The 23,605-nt window shown below is 59.0% G+C and overlaps 2 protein-coding genes across 2 annotated transcripts in view; one reads left to right on the forward strand and one right to left on the reverse strand.

The window, feature by feature from the left end:
• SLC22A23 (solute carrier family 22 member 23) overlaps nucleotides 1-2,415 on the forward strand; it is a 138,981-nt gene extending 136,566 nt beyond the window's left edge. Inside the window, exon 10 of the mRNA XM_065885664.1 lies at nucleotides 2,058-2,415. Within this exon, the coding sequence (XP_065741736.1) occupies nucleotides 2,058-2,415 (358 nt within the window). The remainder of the gene's footprint in view (nucleotides 1-2,057) is intronic.
• Nucleotides 2,416-7,038: 4,623 nt separating this feature from the next.
• On the reverse strand, nucleotides 7,039-11,791 carry PSMG4 (proteasome assembly chaperone 4). Its single transcript, XM_065886310.1, has 3 exons — nucleotides 11,618-11,791; nucleotides 9,995-10,070; nucleotides 7,039-7,160 (listed from the first exon to the last, which is right to left on the reverse strand). The coding sequence occupies exons 1-3, from the start codon at nucleotides 11,789-11,791 to the stop codon at nucleotides 7,039-7,041; spliced, it is 372 nt and encodes a 123-aa protein (XP_065742382.1).
• Nucleotides 11,792-23,605: the final 11,814 nt, after the last annotated feature.

Raw genomic sequence — 23,605 nt, forward strand, 5'->3', positions numbered from 1 at the left:
CAGCTCACTGATCCGTTCCTCTGTATCACTTAGTCTGCTGCTGACGCCTTCATTTCAGTTACTGTAGTCTTCATCTCTGTGTGGTTGTTCTTTATATTTTCTGACTCTTTGTTAAAAGCTTTTACCTCCTTGCTCTGTGCATCCGTTCTCCTCCCGAGTTCTTCATTATTCTGGACTCTTTCCTGGGTAGACGGCCTGTCTCCACTTCACTTAGTTGTTCTCCTGGGGGTTTATTTTGTTCCTTCGTCTGCAGCATGTTTCTGAGCCACCTCGTCTTGTCTGAGTTGCTGTTTGTATATTACGTACATGGTAGGTTATGTTTCTCGACCTCAGAAGTGGCCTCCTCTGTAGGAGACATTATGCATCCCAGCAGCACACCCCCCCTCATCACCGGAGCTGTATGCTCTAGGGGTGCCCCCTGTGAGGGCTGCGTGGTTCCTTCTGTTTTGGAGGGCTATGTGGGTGGTCTGGTGGGCTTGGTGGGCTTAGTTGGCACCCGGTCTGGTTGACTGCCAAGCTCTGCCTTGTGTGGAGGCCACTGGTTGCTGGGGCCTGGTCAGGAGGTGGCTGACTGCAGAATCCCCAGGGACCCTGGGGCTAGTGCCGGGTCACTGATGGGTGACATCAGGGTCCAGGTGACTCTGGAGCTGGTGACCCCCTACTGGTGGGTGAAGCCAGGTCCTGGGGTGAGTGCCAGAGAGCTGGTGTAAGATCACTGGTGGCTGGGGCCAGTTCCTAGCACAGTTGGGTATGGGGTCCGAGGTGTCCAGAAGCTGCACTGGCCAGCTGGGAGCGGCCGAGGTCTGCAAGCTGCAGGATCGTGGGTTTCTTGCTTCTGGTTTCTGCCCCGTGGTGGCGAGACTGGTCTAGAGGCTCGTGCAGGCTTCCTAGCAGCAGAGGCCGGCACCTGTCAGCTGGTGGGTGGAGCGGAATCTTGGCCCTCTGGTGGGCAGGGCCACGTCCAGAGGTGGCCGGCTGTGTGCTCAGGAAGTCTCTAAGCAGCCTGTCCGCCGAGGGGTGGGGCTGTGTTCCCACCCTGCTGGTTGTCCCAGCACTGGCACCTACAAGCGGTTGGGTGGGACCGGGTCTCGGAGCTCATGAGCCAAGACGGTGGTCGCTGGCACCAGCGTCACCGTGGTAGAAAGCTCCCAAATATGTCTGCCACCAGCATCTATGTCCCCAGGGTGAGCTGCAGTTGCCCCCTTGCCTGTCCGAGAGACTCTCCAAGTCCAGCAGGTACGTCTGGCCCAGGCTCCTATCTTTCAAGTTACTGCTCTGCCCTTGGTCCCAGTGCACGTGGGATTTTGTGTACTCCCTGTAACACTGGAGTCTCTGTTTCCCCCAGTCCTCTGGGACCCCTGAAAGCCCCCCATCCCCGGCCTTCAAAGCTACACGTCCTGGGGGCCCATTTTCCTGGTATAGGACCCGCGGGCTACGGAGCCCGACGTGCCGCTCAGAACTGTCTCCTGTGGGAGAACCTCCGCGACGTGCTTGCTCTCCAGCGTGTGGGTCGCCCACCCGGTGGGGGTCACGAGCCTAGATCATCTCACACGTCTGCTCCTCCTACCTGTCTCATTGTGGCTCCTCCCGTGTCTTCAGTCGTAGATCTTTTCTGGCAGGCTCTGGTCCTTTTTGTCAATGGCTGCTCCGCGTGCAACTGTGAGTCCAGCGTGCCCACGGGAAGAGGCGATCTGGGGGGGTCTTTCCGCTCCACCTCAACGTGTCCTTAATGCCTTCTTTAACCCCCAGCCACCCTCCCCGCTTCTAAATGAAGAGCGAGCCTCGGAAAAACAGCGTAAATTGATACAGCGTTGAGAAACAAAATGTTATGTTATTCACGGCAAGTGAGGCCGGTTGTCCCCTTTTATTACAGTCACCTTTCAAATGAACGAAGTAAGAAGTTTTGGGCTGGCGAGGAAAATGTTCACTGAATAGCGGGGGCAGCGGGGGCAGCGGATGCAGGAGTTGAAGGGGGCTGGGGGGAGCTGGCCGTGCGCCGGGGCCGGGGCCCCGTGCCTGTGGGCCCGACCCGCCGCCTACCCGTGCGTTCCCCGCAGGTGCGGCGGCCTGGGGCTGGTGCTGGCCAGCGCGGGCTTCGGCATGCTGACGGCGCCCATCATCGAGCTACACAACCAGAAGGGCTACTTCCTGCACCACGTCATCTTCGCCTGCTGCACGCTCCTCTGTATCATCTGCCTCCTGCTGCTGCCCGAGAGCCGGGACCAGAGCCTGCCCGAGAGCATCCCCGACGGCGAGCACTACACGCGCCAGCCCCTGCTGCCGCCCAGGCGCGGGGAGCGGCCCCTGCTGCTGACCAACGCCGAGCTCAAGGACTACTCGGGCCTGCACGACGCGGCCGCCGCGGGCGACGGGCTGCCGGACCGCGCCACGGCCAACGGCGGGCGGCCCATGTAGCAGGGCCCTGGGGGCGGACCGGGCTGGCCGTGGCCACGGGCGGGCCCACGCTGCTGAGGCCGCGTGGGGACCCCCGAGGAGCCCCCGTGTGAGGAAGAGGACTTTGCAAACGACCCTTCAAAGACTTTCCTTTCTGCCATGAAACGTTTGTATTTATTTTGGTCATTTTTAAAAGGAGCACTTTATTCCCTTCCTTTCACGGATCTCGAATGCAGCCACCTCCTCGGGAAGAGGGACGCGGTAGCCGAGGACACGCTGTAAGGACCGCACAGCCCGGGCTCCCCGGGAGGTCGGCTGTGCCCTCCGAGCCAGCTGTCCCCGAGGCCGTGCGCAGAGACCAACCAGTCACTGGAGCACTCCCACAGCTGTGCTTTATTCAGACGGAAATGTAAATGGTTAGGGTTTCGCTAGAGTCTGTGTAAGGTTTTCTCTGTAAGGTAAGAGCTTCTGCTCCACGTGCTGGGGGAAAGCAGCTCACAGTATCATTAAAACCAGCTTAGTCTTTCCCGCGAGATCATCCTTTTATACTTGATGCTGGAAGCTCTTTGGGGGAAAAGCTTAACCATTCACCAGATCCTGATTAGTGGCGGTATCGCCACAGTCTTCCGAGGCAGGTCTGCCCAGCTCAGCTCCCGAGCGGCAGACGCATCACATCGGAGACAAGTTACTGTTATCACCCCTCCTCCAGTTCAGCTCCAGCAGGAAAGTCCCCTCTTGCAGTCAGCTTTTCTGCCAGCACGACATGAACACGGCTACTTCCTGAACTAAAACCCGACAGGAAAATAACTAAATAGGCAACTAAGGCAGCCCCCCAGGAGGGAGCGGTGCTCTTGCAAACACGGCCCGTCAGCCACATCCCGAGCACACACGGCGCAGAAATCACCAGCTTGGAGGCCTTGGCTCCGCTGGCCGCCGGCGGAGACCCCAGAGCCCTCTGCTTCCGTCGGCACGGAGCTTGGGCCTGCAGCAGGCCCCTCACTGGGGAGCTCCGCTGACAGCAGCCTACGAGAACATCAAGACCAACTGAGAGAAGCAATAACTCACCAAAGCTCGAGCCCCACCCGACTCTAAGGGTTTTCGCTGTGTTCCTCACTTCGTCCCCCTGCCTTTCCAGGTCAGGCTCTCTGCACCTGTCTGGAGCCGTTTCAGAGGAAACGCAGGAGATGCTGAGAAACAGCCCTTGCTGGCCAGGCAGGCACTGCCTTGTGGCAGTCCCGGGACAGCCTGGGCTCTTCCTGGAAGGGTCCACCTCCCCACGGTGCCTCTGCCATGGGCTCTTCTTCCAGGGAAGGCATGGCCCTGGGTCTGTGGGAAGCAGCGAGGGGACTCCCAGCCCATGGCTGCCCAGACTCCGAGGCCCAGGAGAGAGGTGGAGTGCGTCCCCACTCGCCTCCTGTCCCCTCCAGTCTGTCTTGCCATCCCCCCATGGTGCCCCTACAAGCTAGCAGCCACGGGGAGGAGCCGCTGGCTCCGTGAGAACGCCGTGAGGAGGTGAGCAGACTCACAGGCCTCTGTGGTGCCAGCAGCTACACCGCCTGGTCCCAGGGCCACCAGCCCAGCCCCTCATGGCCCTGCCTCGTGTCTTGAGTCACATCCGTTCTGTGTTTCAGCGTCCGTCGCATTCACCTTAATCTACAAGGCCTTTCTTCACACCTGTGCAGCTCGAGTGCCAAACCTGGGAAGCGCCTTAGCCTCTCAGCACGCCGGCCGCAGGGTCCCCGGTCCAGGGTGGGACATGCAGCGCAGGGCTGGTGGGGTCCCTGGGCCACACCTGCCAGGTGTCTGCACCCATCACCCCAGCTCCAGGACACCTTGCAGCCAGGCCGCTCGCCAGACCCCAGGCCGTGTGTGCCCTCCCACTGGCCGTGTAGACCTTTAGGGATCGTGCTCAAGCCGAAAGGGGCAGCCGGCACCTCCAGGAAGGCGGGCACAGCACCCCCAGACCCCTGTTCCAAAGTCCGAGGTCCGTCTTAAGTGACAACAGTAGACGCTGGTCCCACGGAGCCCAGCACTGTGACCGCAGCGGTCAGGACCCGCCCGTAGACTAGAAGAGAAGCTGGCTGTGAGGGCGGGGCTCCCGGGACCAAAGCCCAGCGGCGTGAGGGAGGGGATGGCGCGGCAGGTGTGAGCGAGGAGGAGGTTCCTGGCTCCTCCGTGCCCCCTCCTGCGGCCCTGGGTCAGGCTGGTCCCCTGAGGGACAGCTGTGAGCATGGCCAAAGCAGAAAAGCTTCCTGTGGGCCGAGGCCCGTGAGACCCCACACCACGCGGGCGAGGCAGCCCCAAGCCCAGCCGGGGCCAGTCCTGCCTTGCTCCGTGAGACCCCCATGCTCACGCGTGGACCCCATGGCCCAGGTCCCTCCGTGCTTAGTGGAGAGACGCTTCTCAGGCGCCTGCCGCTGCACGTCCGCCGCCCGGCTCACCCAGCCCGCTGCCCAGGAAGGTCCAGCTCCTCCTCTGGCATCACGCCGCACCCTCAGTCCCAGCCCCCCGGGAGCCGGGACCCCCTTCCAACGAGTCAGGCACAAACGTGATCCTCCTGCCTTCTGTTCCTGTCTGGAAACCAGTAACAACTCACCCGATACTCTGCCTGTTAGCACCCAAAACACACAGTAAAAGTTTTAAATGTTTTCTGAAAGACTATGTGACCACTTGCGACTAGGGGCACGGGGGCTGGCAAGCTGGTCCGGCCACAGAACAGCAGGAGAAAGAAACCACCCAGAGGAAGTACTGCCCGCAAATACCACTTCCTGGCGCCACACGAGGGCGGCTGAGGCGCCGCAAAAGGACAAGCCCCTGGGCCACAGGGTGGTGGTGACGTGGTGCGGCCTGTGTGCCGCTGGGGGTGCCCTGGTGGCCCAGCAGCCCCGGGCCAGAGGTTTCCGTGTAGAACCATGTGGCCTGCGTACAGATGGGACGCCTGGAGGTGCCTGCTCCCAGCACAAACCTGCACCCAGTCCTGGCCTGTCCTTCCACGTTCCTGTCTGCATGACGTCACAGCTGTTGTACCCTGGGGGGAGATTTGTATGTAAATGTACAGAAATAAAAACGTTGCCCCATTAACAAACTTCCTCTGGAATGTCTTCCCTACCTCATCTGATGGTATCCAGTGAAGGGCATTTCGTGACCACTGGCTACGAGTAATAAACTCTGTTGATTCAGGTCTCGCTGTGTCCCTACTTTAGCGCCTGTGTAAGCCCAGCCTCGGCTCTGCCCCCGGGGGACCGCGGGGGGCTTCTCTGCCTGCAGATTCCCCATCGTAAAGGCGGGCAGAGGCAGAGGAAACATCAAACTGCCGTTCGTAGACCCCGAGAAATGGGGGGCAACAGAGATTTCAGAGTTCTTTTCTCTTGTGTGTGGATGTCCAGCTAATCTAATCCGTGGCCTGAAGGTTCCTAGAGAGGAAACGATTCTCACACTGTGATTCAGTCAGGAGAGACTGAGAACCCAGAGCTCTCTTTAATGTAGTATTTTTTAACAAGAAAGCAATATTTCTTTAATAAAGTATTTATACCAAACTCTCCTCTCCATAGCCCTGATTTGCGTTACCTGCTTTTCCTAGAAAGGTGCCCGCTGTGCTTCCAAACCACAACCGGCCGGGGCCTTGCAGGTCAGCGTCCTGAGCCCCAGACCTGGTCCCCGGAAGGGCCTTTCCATCCTGGCCAAAGTGTCACCGCTCTGGCTGCCCGCACTGGCTCGACACAGGGCTTGCCACCCATCGCGTGAACCGTGTCACAGGGCCCGAAACCATCCGCCTCTCCTGACAAAAGGGGTCCACGTGGACCCCAAAGATCAGAGAGTCCTCCGCCTGTAGTTCTCGGCCTTGGCTGTGCTGAGAAGCAAGTGGGGGGCCTTCCAACCCCACAAAACCTGGGCCTCCGGCTGCCTGAGTCTGGGGAAGGGAACCTGTAAAAGCTCTGCCAGCAATTCGACCAGAAGACAAGTTAAGAGCCACTGACCTGAGCAACACCGGCTTCTGGAAAGGAGTGCACGTACCAGAAAGGCTGGACTCCACCTGAAGCGGCAGGAAAAGGCCAAGGATTAAGAGGACACAGCAGGGGCCTGCGACTTGGAGGAAAGAGGGGACGGAAGGACAGACAGGGCAGCAGGAAGCCCAGGGAGGGGCTGACACACTCGGATCCATTCAACAAAAAGGGTAAAACCGTGACCCCCGTCCTAGGGGCCACGGCACCGGGGTTTGCAAAGCATTTCCAGCAATAACCCAGCCAGGTGAGACCGTCCCACTTCACAGGTGAGGAAACAGCACCCAGAGAAGTGAGACTCGGGAAGTGGCGGGACGTGAGGACACACGACAGAAGGACCTCACAGGCCTCGGGCCTCAGGCCCCGGTCGTGACAAGATGGTCCTGACGGAGTCGTGACTGATCTCCCCTCCGTCCCACAACAGCCCCGAACCCCTCCCCCCAGGACCGCAAGGAACCTTCCCTGCCCTTCTCCTGCCTCCTCCTGCAGGTGCAGCCCTGCGGCCCAACTCCAGTGACGGCGGGAAGACCAACCCTTTAAAAACAAACGTCACGCGTGACCCTGCTGACGGCTGGCGAGACCCCACGCGTTTATTCAGACGTCTGTCCGGGCACGCGCATCTGCGTCCTTGCTGCCGCCTCGGCTAGAACTTCTCGGGAAAGGCCTCCATTTCCTCCTTGATCCTGTTTTCTACCAGCAACGTGAAGCTGCTGTCGGTGTTTGGAAGGTTATAGCTGACAAACACCTGTTTGCTGGTCTTCCTGGCTGAAACGAGAGAAAGCACACGGACGCGTGCAACCCACTGCGGGGAAAGGCCTGGAAGGGGAAGGCGGGCCTCCAGGGAGAGAAACAAGCTGACACCTGTGGTGTCACGGGCAGTTGCTGCAGACCAGACTACAGGCACCGAACAGCGGTTCTGAAAGCCCGGTCCCCGTGGCCACAGCGCCGGGACCTCGTGGGAGATGCAGACCCTCGGCCCGCCCAGACCCACCGAGTCTGCTCTCAGACTCTACCGTCTGAGTCCCACCACTCTGCATACGGGGCTGGGGGTTGTGCTGCTTTCTAGAAAGCACAGATAATGTGCCAGTATTTAAAACACTAAGGTCCTGGGACTTCCCTGGCGGTCCAGTGGTTAGGACTCCACGCCTCCACCGCCGAGGGCCTGGGTTCAATCCCCAGTCGGGGAACTAAGATCCCGCGAGCAGCAGGGCACGGCCCAAAAAATCTATCTATACTTCAGAACCGCCCCCTCCAGCAACTCCCCTGCCCACAGAGGGGAGCCGGCGTTCCTACACACGCACGATTGCTCAACGCGACGCGAGAGACGTGTTTTAGCTCCTTTCTGCGGCACCGTTCATGGCTGACGTGAGCTGCTCCAACCGCCAAAAGCACGCGCAGTTACACACCCATAACCTGAAGGCAGAACAGGTCCCGAGGACGAGCCAGGCGGTACCGGTCCCCTCTTCCCCTTCCAGTGAAATAGCTCCTCCCTGGGCCCCATCCCACAGGGGACGGGTGCAAGCCCCTCCTCCCCCCACCGAAGTCAGGGGCTACGTCAGTCCCATCGGCAAAGGCAAAGAGGTAGGGACGGGGGAGAGCTGGGGCAGTCGAGCCACAGCTGCTCAGCCTGCCTGCATTAGGCGGCAGGAAAGTCCCCGGCCCCGGGGGCCACTGATTCCAGTCCCTCCACGAGCCAAGAACCATCCCGCCTGCACAGTCCACCCGGCAGCCCCACCCTGCGCCCCAGAGCCACACAGGGCAGGGGGTCCCCATCCACACCAAAGCCCCCGGCGCCCCCAGGCCGTTCACCTCTTCCACACAAGACACTGTCTCGGGGCACCTGTCTCTTCTCGGCCCCCTCCAGACAACTAACGACGGTTAATAACGCATTTTCAACTGCTGGTGACCTCCCTGCGGAACGGGCCTCTGTGGCCTCAGCACACGCGTCGCCTGTCCCCCTGGAGTGCTGGCATCTCACCACGTGTGCCCGTCCCTGCTGGGCGGTGGCCGAGGGCTGCCGGGCTTGCCGATACGGGAGGGTGGGAGCCTCCATTAACGTCTGACTTTGGTTAAGTTAGAAAGAATGTATTTTTTGGTCTGTGTTGTTTCAAATTATGCAGATTATAAATCGACGTAAGCCACGTGAGAGAATGTTAAAAAGAGTGCCAACGTTTGCACAAAATGCCCCAAAAAAGAAAAAGAAGCCTAGTTTTGGCACACAAACTGCTTCCAGGCCTCATCTCAAGGACACCGGGAGCCCATCTCCCTTCACTGGAATAACCAGGTGATTCGTGGCTCATCAAACGAGCTCCCGCCGCCCTCCTCTCCTGGACTCAGTCCACACTGGGGGGACCCACCGGTCCCAGCTCCACAAACCAGCAGCCTCCCTCCCTCCTCCACCAGGCCCGGCACACAGGGCCTGCCTGCTGGGGTTGCGTCACCCCAAAACGCTGGCAAATACGCAGTGAAGCAAAGGGGCATCAGGTCTTCCACCTGCTCTCCGTGGGTCACAAAAAACCAGCAGCTCAAACGCAGAGCAGGAATGATAGCGCCTGGGAGTCCGGGCGAAGGCTAGGCAGGAATCCTTTATATCTCTCCTGTGGCTTTCCTGTAAATTTTAAATTGCTTCCTCATAAAAAGTTACCAAAATAACTTACTAGCCAGGCTGCTCTCGCTTCAGGCTAAAGGACAAGTGTGGTGGACGTCCCCGAGACGCAGCCGCCAGGTCTCTGCCCCGTCTCGTGCGACCTGTGGGCCACCTGTGCCAGCCCTGGCCCTCGACACACTGGCAGTGCCTCCACCAGCGCGTGGCCGTGCTGTCCGCATGCGTGCGTCCCGGAGCGACTGACACACACGTCCCCACTCCCCGGAGATGAGGCTGACAGGACCATCGACACAACTGCAAAATAAGCTCCTCGAATCGGGGCCCGGCCTCATCGCCACCCTGCAGCCGGGACCCAGGGCTCCGCACATGGCCAGGACACTGTGAACACCAAGGCCAGACGGGAGGCAAGGCGGCCCTGCCGGTCGAGGTCCCCGGCGCCTGGGACCACCCGGCAGTCATGGGTACCAGCTGGGGGCACCTTTACCTGAACCACCTGGGCATCCTACAGGACACGTGTTTTGGGTGCAGGGGGGCTGGAGCCCTCAACCTCAGGGCCCTGCCTGACACCCTTTCGGGCCGCCCTAGGCCAGGCCGTCACCCTTCTGAGCTCTAAGCGACATCACCTGCGGCGAAGGGCGGTCCCTCCTGCTCCACGGGGCCCCACCGAACCCCTGGAGGCTACCTGGAGCCGCCACCCACTAGGCACCATGGGCATCACTCGCCCTCTCCTCCCACGAGGAGGAGGAGATCACCTGTCACTGGTCGGCCCGGACGGCAGCCAGGGCGACACGGGAGCCCGTGGGCAGCACAAGCCCCGAGCAGTGCTGGTACCAGGTCAGCTCCTGAGAAGCCCAGTGTACAAGGCCTTCCTTCCCACAGAGACCGGGGGTCCGCCTCCCAGACAGAGTCTTCCTCCTCCAGCGACTCGCCTCCCGGCTCCGCTGAACAACGAGGTCCCACCCAGGCACTCGGGCAGCTAAGCTACAGGACCTACCTAAGCGCTGGGCGAGGCCGGTGGACGTCGTGTCGGACATGTCCCCAAGGAGGGCAGTGGACACAGGGATGGGGTCCTGCAAGGAAAACAAAGAGCAGTCCTGCCCCAGCTGCAAGGCCCAACGCTCCTGGATCACCTGAGCACCCAGCGTCCCATGGCCCCCCTTCCTGTCCCAGGCCGGCCTCCCCCTGCAGTGGGCCCGTGTCGCCCTAGCTGTGCAGCCTCTCCTGGCAGCAGGCAGGCCTGCCCGGTGAAAGGCTGGAGCAGCCCAGAGGGGCGAGTGGGGCACAGACAGGGGGACAGGGGCGCCCCAGCAGCTGACGGGGCCTGCAGGTCAGTGCGGGCTCTGGACTCTCGGAAGGTCTGAGCAGAGGGATGACGATACTGACGGCAGCCCAGGGGGGACTGGCCGTAAGGCAGCGCAGAGGGCTAAGCCACGACCTCCAAAAGGTACGTCCAGGTCCTAACCCCTGGCACCTGTGCAGGTGACTTTATTTGGAAATAGGGCCTTTGCAGATGTAATTGAGATGTAAATTAAGGTGAGAAGGACCCTCCATCTAGTAGGACTGGTGTCTTCAGAAGGGAAGAGACAGGCACACAGAGAAGGCCTGTGCACTGGCAGCAGGACTGGGGGTGACGAGGCTGCCAGGAGCACCGGAAGCCCAGAGACGGGACGACTTCTCCCCCAGAGAAGACGGGGTGGGGGGGGGGACTTCTCCCCCACAGCCTCCGGGAGGAACCAGCCCTGCTGACACCTTGATTCAGACTCTGGCCTCCAGATCTGGGAGGGAATCAGCCCGTTGTTTTCAGCCACCCAGCCTGTGGCACTTTGCAACAGCAGCTCTGAGAAACCTATAACGTGGCCAAGGGGGCCTCAGCCGCCACGAGAGATGCAGCTTGGCCCAGGCAGCAGGTGAGAAGAGGCTGGATTCTGCAGGTTCTGCTGACAGCAGTGCCTGCTGCTTCACTGACACTGGGCGCGTGGAGCGTGGGAGAGGGGATCCAAAGATGACCCCAAGGTTGGGACGGAGCTGCTGTAACAGAAAGGGGCTGGCTGCTGGAGGAGCAGGGCCGGAGCCTGGAATGCCGAGGGACAGCTGCCTGTTACACTCGCCAGCGAGACGGGGGAGGGGAGGGGAGGGGAGGGACGGGAAAGAAATCTGGGCCGGAAGTGTAAATAAATGTGGTCAACAGGGAGCCGGCAAGAAAAACAGGGACAGATGCCACCCCCCAGGGCGAGTGTGAGCGGACAGCAGACGTCCCACGAGGGAGCCCTGACACTCCAACCAGAAATGGAGGACGACCAGCCGAGCGGCGGGACGCAGCTCTCCCCGGGTGGGCAGCGCAACCCTCTTCGACCCCGGTCCCGGGGAGCCCCAAGCTCCCCTCCCCGACCCGGGACAGCCCTGGGGGGCCGCCGAATCCGCGGTCTCCCCGGCGGGCACTTGGTGGGCACGGGGCGGGCGCCTGAGGCCCTCAGTCACCGTCCGGCCCCCACCGGCCCGGCCTCCGAGACCCCATCCCTCCCCCGCATGCCCAGCCCCCTCCGCCCCCTCCCGGACCCCGCGCCGCTACCTCCCCCCCGGCCCCTCCACCCACCCACAGCCCTCCGGCCGCACTCACGTAGCGGGTACACATGGCCACGGAGAGGTTGCGCAGGTGCGGCGTGGCCCCCACCCACAGGAAAAGCGAGTCCGTCAGCCGCATGACGTGGAAGTGGACGAGCTGCTCCCACAGCCTCGCGCTGAAGTTGTGCAGGGAGACGTCCCCCCGCGCAGCAGCCCCCGGCCCCTCCATGCCGCCCGGAGGCCCCGCCGCACGCGCCCGACCCGCTCCAGCCGCGCCGCCGCCAGACCCGAGCAGGCGAGCGCCGAGAGGTCGAGCGCGCCTTCCTTTTCTATCCCGAGGTGGGGCGGGGCCTGGGGCGGGGGCTCGAGAGCGGGCGGGGGGCGGATCCCGGTGTGGGCGGGGCTTTCCGGGGAAGGGCGAGGCCCAGGTGGGACGCCGGAGGGGCGGGTCCCGAGAGTGGGCGGGGCGGGGGCGGGCCGGCGTCCTTGCGGACAGCAGTGTAGACTTGTGGGAGCGTCTTACCGGGTGGAGACGCGCAGCCCAGCAGAGGGCAGCGCTGTTCAGTCGGTGCCGCAAGCGCTCAAAGCCACCTCCTCCGCGTGCTCGAGCTAGCCGTGAGGATGGCAGCGATACTGGGGAAAGCCCTAGAAAGGAAGATTGCATGGACTGAGTTAGGGGGGTGGGTTGGCACGCCTTTGGACCCAGACCCCTGAGCTGATGCCCTGTACAAGCGTGGGCCTTGGCTAAACCGTTCAACCCCTGAGCCTCAGTCTCCCCATCTGCAAAGTGGAAGTAAGAACGGGCGCCTCTCAGAGGCGTGGGAAGCAGGTGAAAGGGGGCCACTGTCACCCCTGCTGGGGACCTTGACTTGTAGTCACTCCGGGACACTCGGAGTCGACAGAGGAAGGCTGCAGTGCGTTGAGAGACAGTGTTTGTGGTAAACGCACACAGCGCCCATTTTTGTCAGATTCTCTTACAACTGACTGTTGGGTTTTATGTCAGAACTATCAGAGCTATGCTTTTTAAATCTCTAATAGATCTAAGTTGACTAAATTGACATTTAAGAAAGTATTGTTAAAAGTTTGTTCCCTTTGCTAATTATCAATGATTCAATTAGGTACTTAATTTTCAGGTCAATAGTTTCTAACAGCTTTATTAAGGTATAATTAACCTACAATAACTGCACTATTTAAAGTATACGAATTGAGCTTGTGACACGTGTGTAACTCACGAAACCATCCCCACAACGAAGAGAATGTACATGTCCATCACCCCCAGAGGCTTCCTCAAGCCCCTTGTAACCCCTCCTGCCTCCCCCAAACACTGTGCTGTACTTGGTCACTAGTTTGCATTTTCTAGAGCTTTATGTAAATAGACTGTACAGTAGGTATAATTTTGGGCCTGCCTTTTCACTCATCACAGTTATTTTGAGATTCATCCAGGTTGTTGCATGTGTCATTTGTTCCTTTGCATTGGTGGCCAGCGTTCTGCCGGGTGGACGCACCACTGCTTGTTTATCCCTCACGCACTGATGCCCATTTGGGCTGTCTTCAGTCTGGGGATATTGCAGTCAAGCTGCCATGAACATGTCTGTACAAGTCTCTATGAACACATGCTTTCATTTCTTGTAGTTAAAGACCTAGGAGTAGAATGGTTGTACCATGTGTAACTTTTCAAGAACCTGACAAGCTGTTTCCACAGTGACTGTGCCCTTGTATGTTCCCCTCAGCAGAGTAGGAGTCCATTTTAGCCATTCTAAGGACTACTTCAACATGGTTTTAATTTGCATTTTAATTTGCATTTCCTTAATTATTAATGAACCTCAGTTTACACTTCACACCATACGCAAGCGTGAACTCAAAATGCTTCAGAGACCTAAACATGAAACCTAAAACTGTAAAACTTCCAGAAGAAAACGTAGGAGAAAACCTTTGTGACCTTTAAACAGACGAAGATCTCACAATAAAACACCAAAAGCATGATCCATAAAAAAATAAGTCGATGAACTGGACTGACGGAGCAGGCGATGTCACCCACACATCAACTCTAACACCCTCTAATGCTTTGTTCCCTTAGAAGACAAACACCATTTTTAAAACAGAGAGTTTCTCTCTAAAGAGCCTTGAAGAGCTGTCTGGGGAAACTAAGGCAACAAGCTAACACCCTGTTGCCCCCTGTTCTCCCCGACACCTGCCCAGCACAAGTGGGAGCACGCTCCTCTCTGCTCCTCCGGCGGGCTCAGATGACCGCTGCGGAAGCCACGTGACCCAGCAGGCAGGGCTCACAACCTCCAGGCCCCCCATCATCAGCTGCCCCTCGACACACTGTCCTGTGGTCCCCAGACTGCATCCTCTCATTTACCTTGAGGACTTTTCTCCTCAAGTCCTAACCCTACCCAAGCCCACATTCAGCCGATGCCCCAGCTTCTGAGTTTACAAAGAAAACAGAGGTCATCGGGCTCGATTTCCCCAAATCCTTGTCCCTCCTCTCGAACCCTTACCTTCATGTGACCCCACTCTTACCTCCTTCTCCCCCTCATTAAGCAGGAGATGCCCCTCCCCTTGTCCCAGGCTGATCTCTTCCCCTGGGCTCTGACCCTCTCCTCCTTCACGTCCTCAGGAACCCACTCCATCAACCACGCTGGCTTCTCCAAAGACTCTGGGATGTGCCACCCAGACCCCTTTGAGAAAGGACTGGTTGTCCCAGCTGCTGGCAACGCCATTAGCAGAGAGCCTTCCACTGGGGCCTCCTGCCGCGTCTGCACGCCCTCCCCAGGGCGGCCCACCCCCAGTGACTGGCAGGGGCAGCTGTGTAAAGGCCAGGCCTTTTCAGCCCAACGCAGGACAGCTGTGATGGGCCCTTTTCGCTCCACAGTGCCCACGGAGTCAGCTCAGGGTGTAAGGTGGGGGTGATACAAGGCTAGTAGTCACCCTACACCGTCACGAGACATGGGGAATGGACGATCATCAGTCACCCTGATCTCAGGTGGTCCCTTTGCTCAGTCTCCGGGAACCAGATAACTGAAGACGTGACCAGGTCCCCGGCAACACACTGTGAGCCCCAGCCCTCCCCCAAAGGGACCAGTGCCCATTTACTCAGGTAATGGTACACTCGGGAAAGAGGAAGACCCAGGCATTTCAGGGGTCAGAGCCGGCACTGAGATATGGGGACCAGAAGCGTCATCACTGCCCTGCTGCGTGTGCGGGGCCTACAGGGACCAGACAATAAACAGACTGCTGGCCTAGGGTCCACATTCGCCTGGTCCCTGAACATGTAATTGGGGTGGACGCGCTCAGAAGTTGGCACACCCCCGTACTGGGTCCTTGGCCTGGGGTAGGAGCTACCGTAGCGGAGGACGCCGGGGGGAGCCTGGGATACTGCCCCTCCTCAGCCAGGCAGTACTGCATCCAGAGGAGGGTGGAGCATCGTGGATCCAAAGGATGCAGTGGCGGTGGTCCTCATCCCTCTCTACTTCACCAGCTGAGGCTGGGAGACGGCGATAGACCACCATGAACTCGACCAAGAAGCGGTCCCTACTGCAGCTGCCTCGGCAGCTGTGGTGTCTTTGCCAGAGCAGAATAATAAGTCTTCAGGTGCATGGTAGGTGGACCAGGACTGGGGAAACGCGTTCTTTTCTCTTCTGATCAGAAAAGAGGAGCAGAAACAGTTTGCATCGACGTGGATGACAATATTCGTTTATATGAACGGTACTCATAGCCCAAGGCTGTGTTAGCTCTCCACCCGCTGACAAAATGTAGCGTGAAGAGCTCTACACTGTCTATAGACATTCCACGTAATATCACACTGATGCATTACATCATTGTCACCTCTGTGTCACCAATGCCCCGTCGTCCTCAGCTCACACTTATGGCTGTAGGCAGGATCCCATAAAAATAGCTGAAGAACGGGGTAAAAGCCTGAGCTTGGCTGTTGGATGGGTCAGTGCAAGCCACAGATGGATGCAGTTGCATTACAGATTCACTCCGGCAGTGCACCTGGTCATCTGTGTGTTGACAGAGCAGTAGCCCAAGGTTAGAGTATATACAGACTCATGGGCGATGGCCAGGGGCCTGGCTGGGCTGGTCAAGGACCTGTAGGAAGAAAGACTGGAAGATGGAGGGCGAGGAAGTCTGGGGAGGAGGCATGTGGGCGGACTGTCCACGAAGTGCGGAGATCACCGTAGCACGCGCTGTCACCCGGCAGACAACGTCCACCACAGGCGACAAGTTTGTCAACTAAGTGACAAGAGGACCCCATCCCTTGATGTTGGTTGGCCCCGTCTGCCACCACCCAGGGCTGGCACGAAGGGCCAAGAACAAAAAAGCCACGGTAGCAGAGATGGAGGTTCTGCAAGAGCCAGCAGCACAATCGCACCTCCCAAGGTCGATCCTGCAGCTGGCCGGGAGGCCCAGGCCCCAGCTCCTCTCTCGCGCTGCTCCCCAGGGGTGGGAGCAGGGTGGCGGTGACGGGCTCCCTCCACCCAGAGGTGCCAGCGGTTTGTTCTCATGGGGGCCACATTCCAGGTACAGGTTTGCCCTCCTGTCCGCAGGGCCTCAGAGACTGCCACCATCCAAGTGCTCACAGAGCGTGTCCTCTGCGTGGCATTCCACGTAACCTCACTGAGACAGTGGAAGAGGTGGGAGGGTGGGCCCAGACCCACGGGAGCCGCTGGTCACATCACCCTCTACCACCCACAAGCTGCCGCCCACCGAAGGAAGAGACGCTCAGAGACGGTGTGGATGGGGAGCCATCCCCCAGGCCCCCCCGACACACAACCGAACCGAAGTGCTTCCCATGGTGCCACGTCCCCAAGAGGAAGAACTCATGGGCCAAGGAGGCCAGGGGTGGCAGCAGGAACAACCGCACTCACCATCCTCCCAAAAATCCATCTAGGGGCCGGTGCTCCCCAAACCCTCACTCACCGCAGGATCAGAGCCCCCAGGGGACATGGCAGACGTCCGCTAAGCCGTTGCTACGTGTGGCTATCAGTAGCACTTTGGGCTCCTTGTGTCCAGAGCCCCGCAAGTCTCGAAGCGGAGGCAGCATCCCAGCAGGGAGGTGCACCCTGATGTCAGGAGGAGGTTAGGGCTACTGTCACCCCTGGGGGAGGGAGGAAAGTGTCCTGCTCCTGGGTGACCTACTTGCGAGTCATTTGGTATCCCCTGCCCAGCTGTGGCTGTAAGTGGACCAAAAAGCACCTCTGGCCTAAGGGCAGATCCCCCTTCCAGGAAAGAACTGTCACTGGGCCCTGGGGTCTGGGACCTTCAAGTGTCACCCCCTCTTGATTACCTCAGCTGCCGAGAGCCTCCTCACCCAAAGGTCTTTCCCGGGGGCTCTGCAGCCATTTTAGCTCCGGAGCCCCCCATGGGGCTGTTGCCAAGCTGGGTCCTTGGACCCTTTAATCTCTTAATCAATAGACATTGATAAGAGGCCAGACGGGAAATTCAGGCAAGGCTTTATTGGACTCTCTCTACGGCGCAAGTTAAGGAAACAAGAAACAGGTGTCCTTGCTCGCCCCCAAGTGGGCGAGGAGGCGAGCGGCCCCCGAAGCGGGCTAAAGGGTGGAGCTGGACCAGCGGGTCTGGCCGGAGGCGTGTCTTAGCGGCACCCCCTTGCTGATGCCGTGTGCGGGGGGCACGCGCAGGACCCTGCCCTTGCTCCCAGCACCTCAGAAGCGGCGGCCGGTTTGTGGTCTCTTTGTATCTCGTTGTCCATAATTTGCCCCAGCTGCGTATGCGTGCAGTTACCTTGAGGCCCTTATACTTTCTGTTCTGTTGCTCAAGGAGACGTTTGTCCAGGTGCCACGTCTGCAGCAAAGGGTCCCAGTTCCCAGGGTCAGCTGAGCCTTTGGGGTCTGCACCTTCCTGCGCCCTTTGCCAGTCCCATCCTCTCCCTCCTTCCATGGGTGTGGATTCCCAGCGTCCTCTCTCATCCACATTCAGACTAAGCTCTCTGAATTTGCTCTCTGCAGAACCCAGCCCGGGACAGCTCCTTCCGGGGCCGCTCTCATCTCACTCGGCACTCTCCCTGGGCAGTCACATCCACGGACCTGGTCTAGCTCATCACCCACTCTCCAAAGTGTTCACAGCCTCACGCTTCTTCGAGCCGCACACATGCCTCCTGGCCAGCACCTCCTAACTGCGCCCAAGCAGCTGGACCCATCGTCTCCGCCATCCGCTGCCCCCGCCCCCAGCCCTCTCCCTCCTGTCGTCCCGACGTTGGTGAATGCACACCTGTCCCTCCCTTTCCCCACACAAAACTCAAGAATCCTCTATTTCTGCAAACCGTGCAGACGTCACCCACGCCCCCTCCGGCCCTCACCCTGCACGCCCTGCCCTGCGTCCTGGCACAGACCCTGCCCGTCTGTCGCCTGGGCTGCTGCTGTAGCATTCCGACTGGCTTCCCTGCCGCCTGCTTCGCCGGCTCCCAATTTGTCTTTCTCACCGAACGAACGAGTGAATGAATGGAGAGATGGACTGAGTGACTAAACCTGCCCACGTCACCGCCCAATTGTTCTTCAGCGGTGTTCAGCCCTAACAGCTTTGCAGACATCAAGGCCCCTCGCTTCCTGACTTGACGCCCCGCTGACACCAAGCTCCACGAGGCGGCCAGGACCCACCACCTCCGTTTGCCCTGTGCCCCACTGCACGCCGTACCCCTGCCCGCCCCAGCTTTCCTGCAGGGGTAACCCCGGAGGTTTGCCCCGACTCTGCCCCTTAAGGAAGCCTTCCCCGCCTCGGGCAGACGGGCTGCAGCTTCTCCTGGCCTGCCTTTTTACCGCCCACAGAGCAATCGTTTCATGCAGTGGCCTTGTTCACGCCCATCTTCCTTCTCAGGAAGCTCCTTAAGGGCAGCTACGGGGTCTCTCATCTTCCGAGCGGTAGCCAGCAGGGGCCCTGCGTGTCACAGGCAAAGCAAATATTGATTCAGTGGTTGACTGAGTGAGGAAATGCTGGAAGAATAAACAGAGAACTTCTCAAGGCTGCAGGCCCCAGGCCTGGCCCGCTGCTCATTAGCCCTGGGCCCCTCTGCTAGGTCTGTTACCTGAGCTGTAAATGGAGAAGATTGGCTTGGATTATCTCTAGGGCGCCTTCTAGGGCTAATACCCTGTGAAGATCAGATAAGAATGCAGAACGGTAACCAGATCCTTCCATTCCAACGCGAGCAGGAGGGTGTAATTCCACAGGGGACCACGGGGTGGCAGGTGGGAAGGAGGTGGGCTCCATGCAGAGCGGCCTTGGCTTTGCAAAGCGATGGGGAGGGCCTGAGTTCCTACCCTCAACTCATGGAACTCTGTCAGGGCCAGGCTTTTCTCTAAACTCTGCAATTTTAGAACACTCAGATGAAACAGCAGGTCCTGTTTCCCAGGCAGCCACGGCCCACAGATGCAAAGGCACAGCAGGAGGCTGTGAAAGAGGCCAGCCTACCAGCTGTCTGCTTGAAGAGAGGAAGGGGCCCCGGTGTTTCGACTCATCCCTCTCTTCTTTCTGCCACCCGTTTGGGTTGTGAGCTTTGGTGTGAATTTCATTCACCAAGAACCAAGAACTACAGGGTTTAGATGATGGATAAGAGAACTGCCCATGGGGAGGACACCTGTCAGCTCCCTACCAAGTGAGGAAAGGTGAGTCCTGGGTTCGTGATGTGCCCACCTGGAGAAGCAGCTGCCCCCGGGCACGTGCCCAGTCAGTCACAAGAGCATCGAGGATGTTTACAGCCTCACAGGGTTCTCTCACGAGATCCTTGGGCCTTTAATCCAAAATCAATCCCAAACTCTGTCATATGCCATGGTTGGTAACGTGGTATTTGGGTTAGTAATAGAGCAGGTTATGCTGTGGTAACATTTTAGCCCTGAAATGGCGGTGCCGTGATGTAACAAACTCTATCCTCAGCTCATCGTGTACTTCTAGCTTGGGACGCAGGCAAGGGGGTAAGAGGTAGGGTGGGGTCTCTGCTGCATGTGGTCCTTCAAGGACCCGGACTGCTCCTTGGGTCACAGCTGCAGGGGTGGGCCCAACCTCTCGATGCTCCAACTTAGAAGTGACACATCACACCCTCTCGTAGCCCATTAACCAGAAATAGTCACCCGTCACTGCCTACCTGCCGGGGGTAGAGGGGTTACGAGCTGTGGGGGGCAGATGGAGTGTTTGATGAGCACCACTGTCCCTGCCACAGTGACAAAACAGATCACGACTTACTGAGAGCCTCTGTGTCTGCCAACCAGCATTGTCCAGATTTTCCAGAGGCCTGAGGTCAGGAGGCGAGGCCCAAAGCTGTGTCTACCACCCCAAGTGCTTGAACTCAGTCACCGTCTGCCCCGAAGAGCACATGATACCCGCACCCTGCTTCAGATCTGTTCCCCCACCAAAGCCACGAACCTCCTCCAAGTCCTCCGTCCTGTGCCTGTGGGTAAAGATTAGCCCTCCTCTCACACTGGCCCTGCCTAACCTCCAGGACACCACCCAGAAGTTTGTATCTCTCTCCTGCATCCTCGATTCCACACCCCCTTTCCAGACTACTCCCGTCAGGGTGTAGACACGTCCTTCAAACCTATTTTTGTCTCCCCATTGACTCTGATCACCCCCACCCCTGCAATTCCTCACCCTTTCTTTCCTGAACTCACTCCACTGGGCTGCTCTTCCTGTCACTGAGCTGCTCCCACTGAGGCCAGCAAGAGCCCGCTGTGTCAGAGCCATAGCCCGGCACCATCTCTTCCCAGCCTGGGCTGCCGTGGCTTCCAGGCCGTCTCCCCCTAGTTCTGGGTCACAGTCCCAGCCTCCTCTGTTCTGGGGTCTACCCTCTCCCCTAGCTGCTCTCCCTCTCGCCCCCCAGCCCATAGCTTACGAACCTCCTACACACTGACTTCTCCCAAATTTGTGTCTCTGGAGCCGGCCTCCTTCCTGAGCTCCAACCCTATAAGGTCGGCTGCCCACCCAGCATCTCCATCTGAATGTGCCTAGAGACCTCTAACTTCACAAGTTAGAGGAAGCCTGCCGCCCACCCCGGCTGTCTCCCCGCTCCGAACGCGGCCCCTGTTTCATAGGTGTTCAGGCATCTTCCTCATCAACAAATCCTACCAGCTCTGTGCATCACCTCCACCGTTGCCTGCTGTCTGGACTCAGGCGCTAACCTTCTAAGTGGTCCCCCTGCCCCACCCTCATCCCCTTACCATGTATTCTCAATGTAACAGAGTGAGTCCTTTAAAGTGGCTTTCCTCTTACCTCATTTTCGAAATAGGAGGATTAGATTCTCCAAACAAAATTGCCTAATATGAACAGTCTGTTTCCAGGGAAGTCTTCCAGAATGTTCACCTTCCTGGGGGCTATCAGAACTGTTCCTATTTCTTTTTTAATTTCCCCTGTCAGTCCTCGAATCCCCCAAAAGCTATATTCCCAATGCATCCACCTCTTCCCTGGCCTCCCCCCACGCAGTCTCCACCAGTGCAGACAAAATATTTGTGCTGGCAGCAGCTGTCCCAGAGCTTTCCGTAGCTCACGAAAGAAACCTTGCCCAAGCTCTGATGTCATCAGCCTCTGGCACCAAAGGAAAATTAGATAATCCTATCACTTTGCTCCAGAGGGAAACAAACCTTAAAGTGGACAGAAACAAGTTGAGCTGTCACTGTGATCACAGACAGAATCATCCACCCTGAGACTTTTTTGTAACCCCTTGAAAGATGTCAATACAGTTTATCAGCTATGCTTCAGTACAGCCCTGCCTGCCCGCCCCTGAGGTTAACCTGCTCAGCCCCTGCCGCAGACCGGCCTCCCACGCCCTCACTCCACGCCGGACTTGGCAGGAGCCCCGATTCCACCCTAGGACGAAGCAGGTCTGGTCCCTGCCTCTGGCTGACCCATGAGTGACGAATAAGAAGGTTCCCCCCAGTCCGGCTTGCCAGGGGAGCAGCCGCCTGGGTGCCCACAGTCCCCGGGAAGGACGACACGAGCCTAGGATTTAGGGGAGCAGAGCAGGAAAGGGGGTTCCAACAAGGACAACACTCGAGTTTTCAAACAAGGAAGTGAACCCCAGGATAGACAGGGGACCCAGAAGGCACTTGGTCACTGCGGGCGGAGCATGGCCTCTATGGGCACCACCGGGGGCCCCCGCCACCCTCAGGGGGCGGGGCTGAATGCCGCCGGGAGCCAGGGTGGAGGGGATGCACAGGCTGCGGGGTGTCGGGAGGAGCCTGCCCCACGCGGCCCTCCCACGGCAGCTCCCACGGCTGGACATCTGCTGTGGCCCTGAAGGTGGACAGTGGGACTGCGGCCTCTCATCCCGGACCTCAGAATTCCCCACAATCCCAGTGTTTAATATTTCAGTGAAGTTAAGTGTTGGTCTCAATGTGATTTTATTTTATGACTCAGCACTTTTCAGATAAGCCAGCTCACACACGGAGGGGGACCCTTTTCACGGATGGCGTGTACCCCCTGGGGCGGGGAAATGCGGTCGTCATGCGTGTGACTGTGTTGGGGGGTGACTCGAAGGCTCCGGGGCGCAGGTGGGGTCGGTGGCACTATGGGACTCACAAGGAAGCAGAGACACAGCTGTCAGCGGAAGATGGAGCTTACATCCCTGTGTCCAGTGCCGGACCCGCCTCTGGGCGCAGCCCCTGAGGCTTTCGCAGAATCCTCGGCCACACTTCAGAGCTGAGCCCGCGATCAGCAGACACGGAGGACAGGGAACAAAAGCCTGCATGCGCGCGCGCGTGCGTGCGCGTGCGTGTGTGTGTGTGCGTGCGTGTGTGTGTGCGTGCGTGTGTGTGTGCGCGCGTGTCTCCGGCTGAAAGGATCATGTGATGCAGAAATCCATCCACAGAGGCCCTGCCGTGGGAGGGGCAGATGGGGCTGGCTGCTCAGCACGTTGGGGGGTGTCTCAAGAATGTCAAAGCCCCTTCCCCGCCTTGGTGCCAGGGCGCTGCGTGAGTCACGGCCCGTGGGCCAGCCCCTCGGCCCCAAGCCCCCTCATAGTGTGTAGACGGGTCTGTTCTTGGCACAAAGGAGACCTCTTTCGCCCAGAACATGGCTGCTGGGCGGGTCCGTTTCTGGTGTTTTCTTCCTGGCCCTGAAGACGAGCCCAGCGACCCAATAAAGAAAGACGCGGCCCATGAAAGCATCTGTATTTCAAGGAGAGCGGGGAGCGAAGCCAAGGGAAAAAATGAAAAGCTCCAGTGACAAAACGCCCATTCATGGGTTCACTCGGCAAACATTTACTGAGGCCATCTGTGCTCCAGGCCCCGCGCTGAGTGCCGGGGGCACAAAGATGCCCTTGAGCGCGCGCCCCAGCCCCGGCTGCCCACCCCGCTCCCCGGGCCGAGAGCAGAGGGAGGGCGGCACCCCCCCATCCACGCACCGGGTCCCAGGACCGGGAGCGCGGGTGTGTGAACGCGCATCGCACCGGGATGAATGGACCTCACAGTGAGGGGCGCAGACGGATCCAAAGCTGATGGATTCCTGGTGCCACGGGTCAGGACCGCGGTTACTCTCCGGGGCGAGGGACGGGGACCACCAAGGGGCTCTGGAAGGGGTGCAGCGTCCACTAGGACAGTCGTGGGGCCGTGCACTGTGCTCTGAGCACTTTCTGAGTCGATCCTTGAATAGCTTAAGAATCTGTGTGTCTCTACAGATGTTTGTATCCTGACTCAGAGAGCAGGGGGCCTTTAAAGGCAGCTATTCTACATACTACCTCTGCACAGAGCCAATCTAAAGGGTACTGGTCCCTTCCGTGTTCACCCCAAACTTCATCACATTTCCACCAGAAAGGTCTTTATCTCAGTCCATAAAAGCCAGCAATTAAGCCCACATGCTAACGATGGCCCCTGGCTTGCACAGAGGGGAGCTCCCAAGCAGTTTTTCACTTACTCATGCCTATGTTTATCCTACAGGCAATTATTGAGCGACTACTGTGTGCCAGGCACCAGGGAACAAAAAAAAAAAATGAGGAAGGCAAAGCTCTTTCTAGTGAAAGAAATGGAAAAGCTACAGTGCCGCTCAGCACGGGCTGGGCTGAAGGCAAACAGAGTGACCTGGGCGGTTCACCCAGCACAGA

The sequence above is a fragment of the Phocoena phocoena genome, chromosome 10, assembly GCF_963924675.1.
Source record: "Phocoena phocoena chromosome 10, mPhoPho1.1, whole genome shotgun sequence".
In the NCBI taxonomy this organism is placed as follows: domain Eukaryota; kingdom Metazoa; phylum Chordata; class Mammalia; order Artiodactyla; family Phocoenidae; genus Phocoena; species Phocoena phocoena.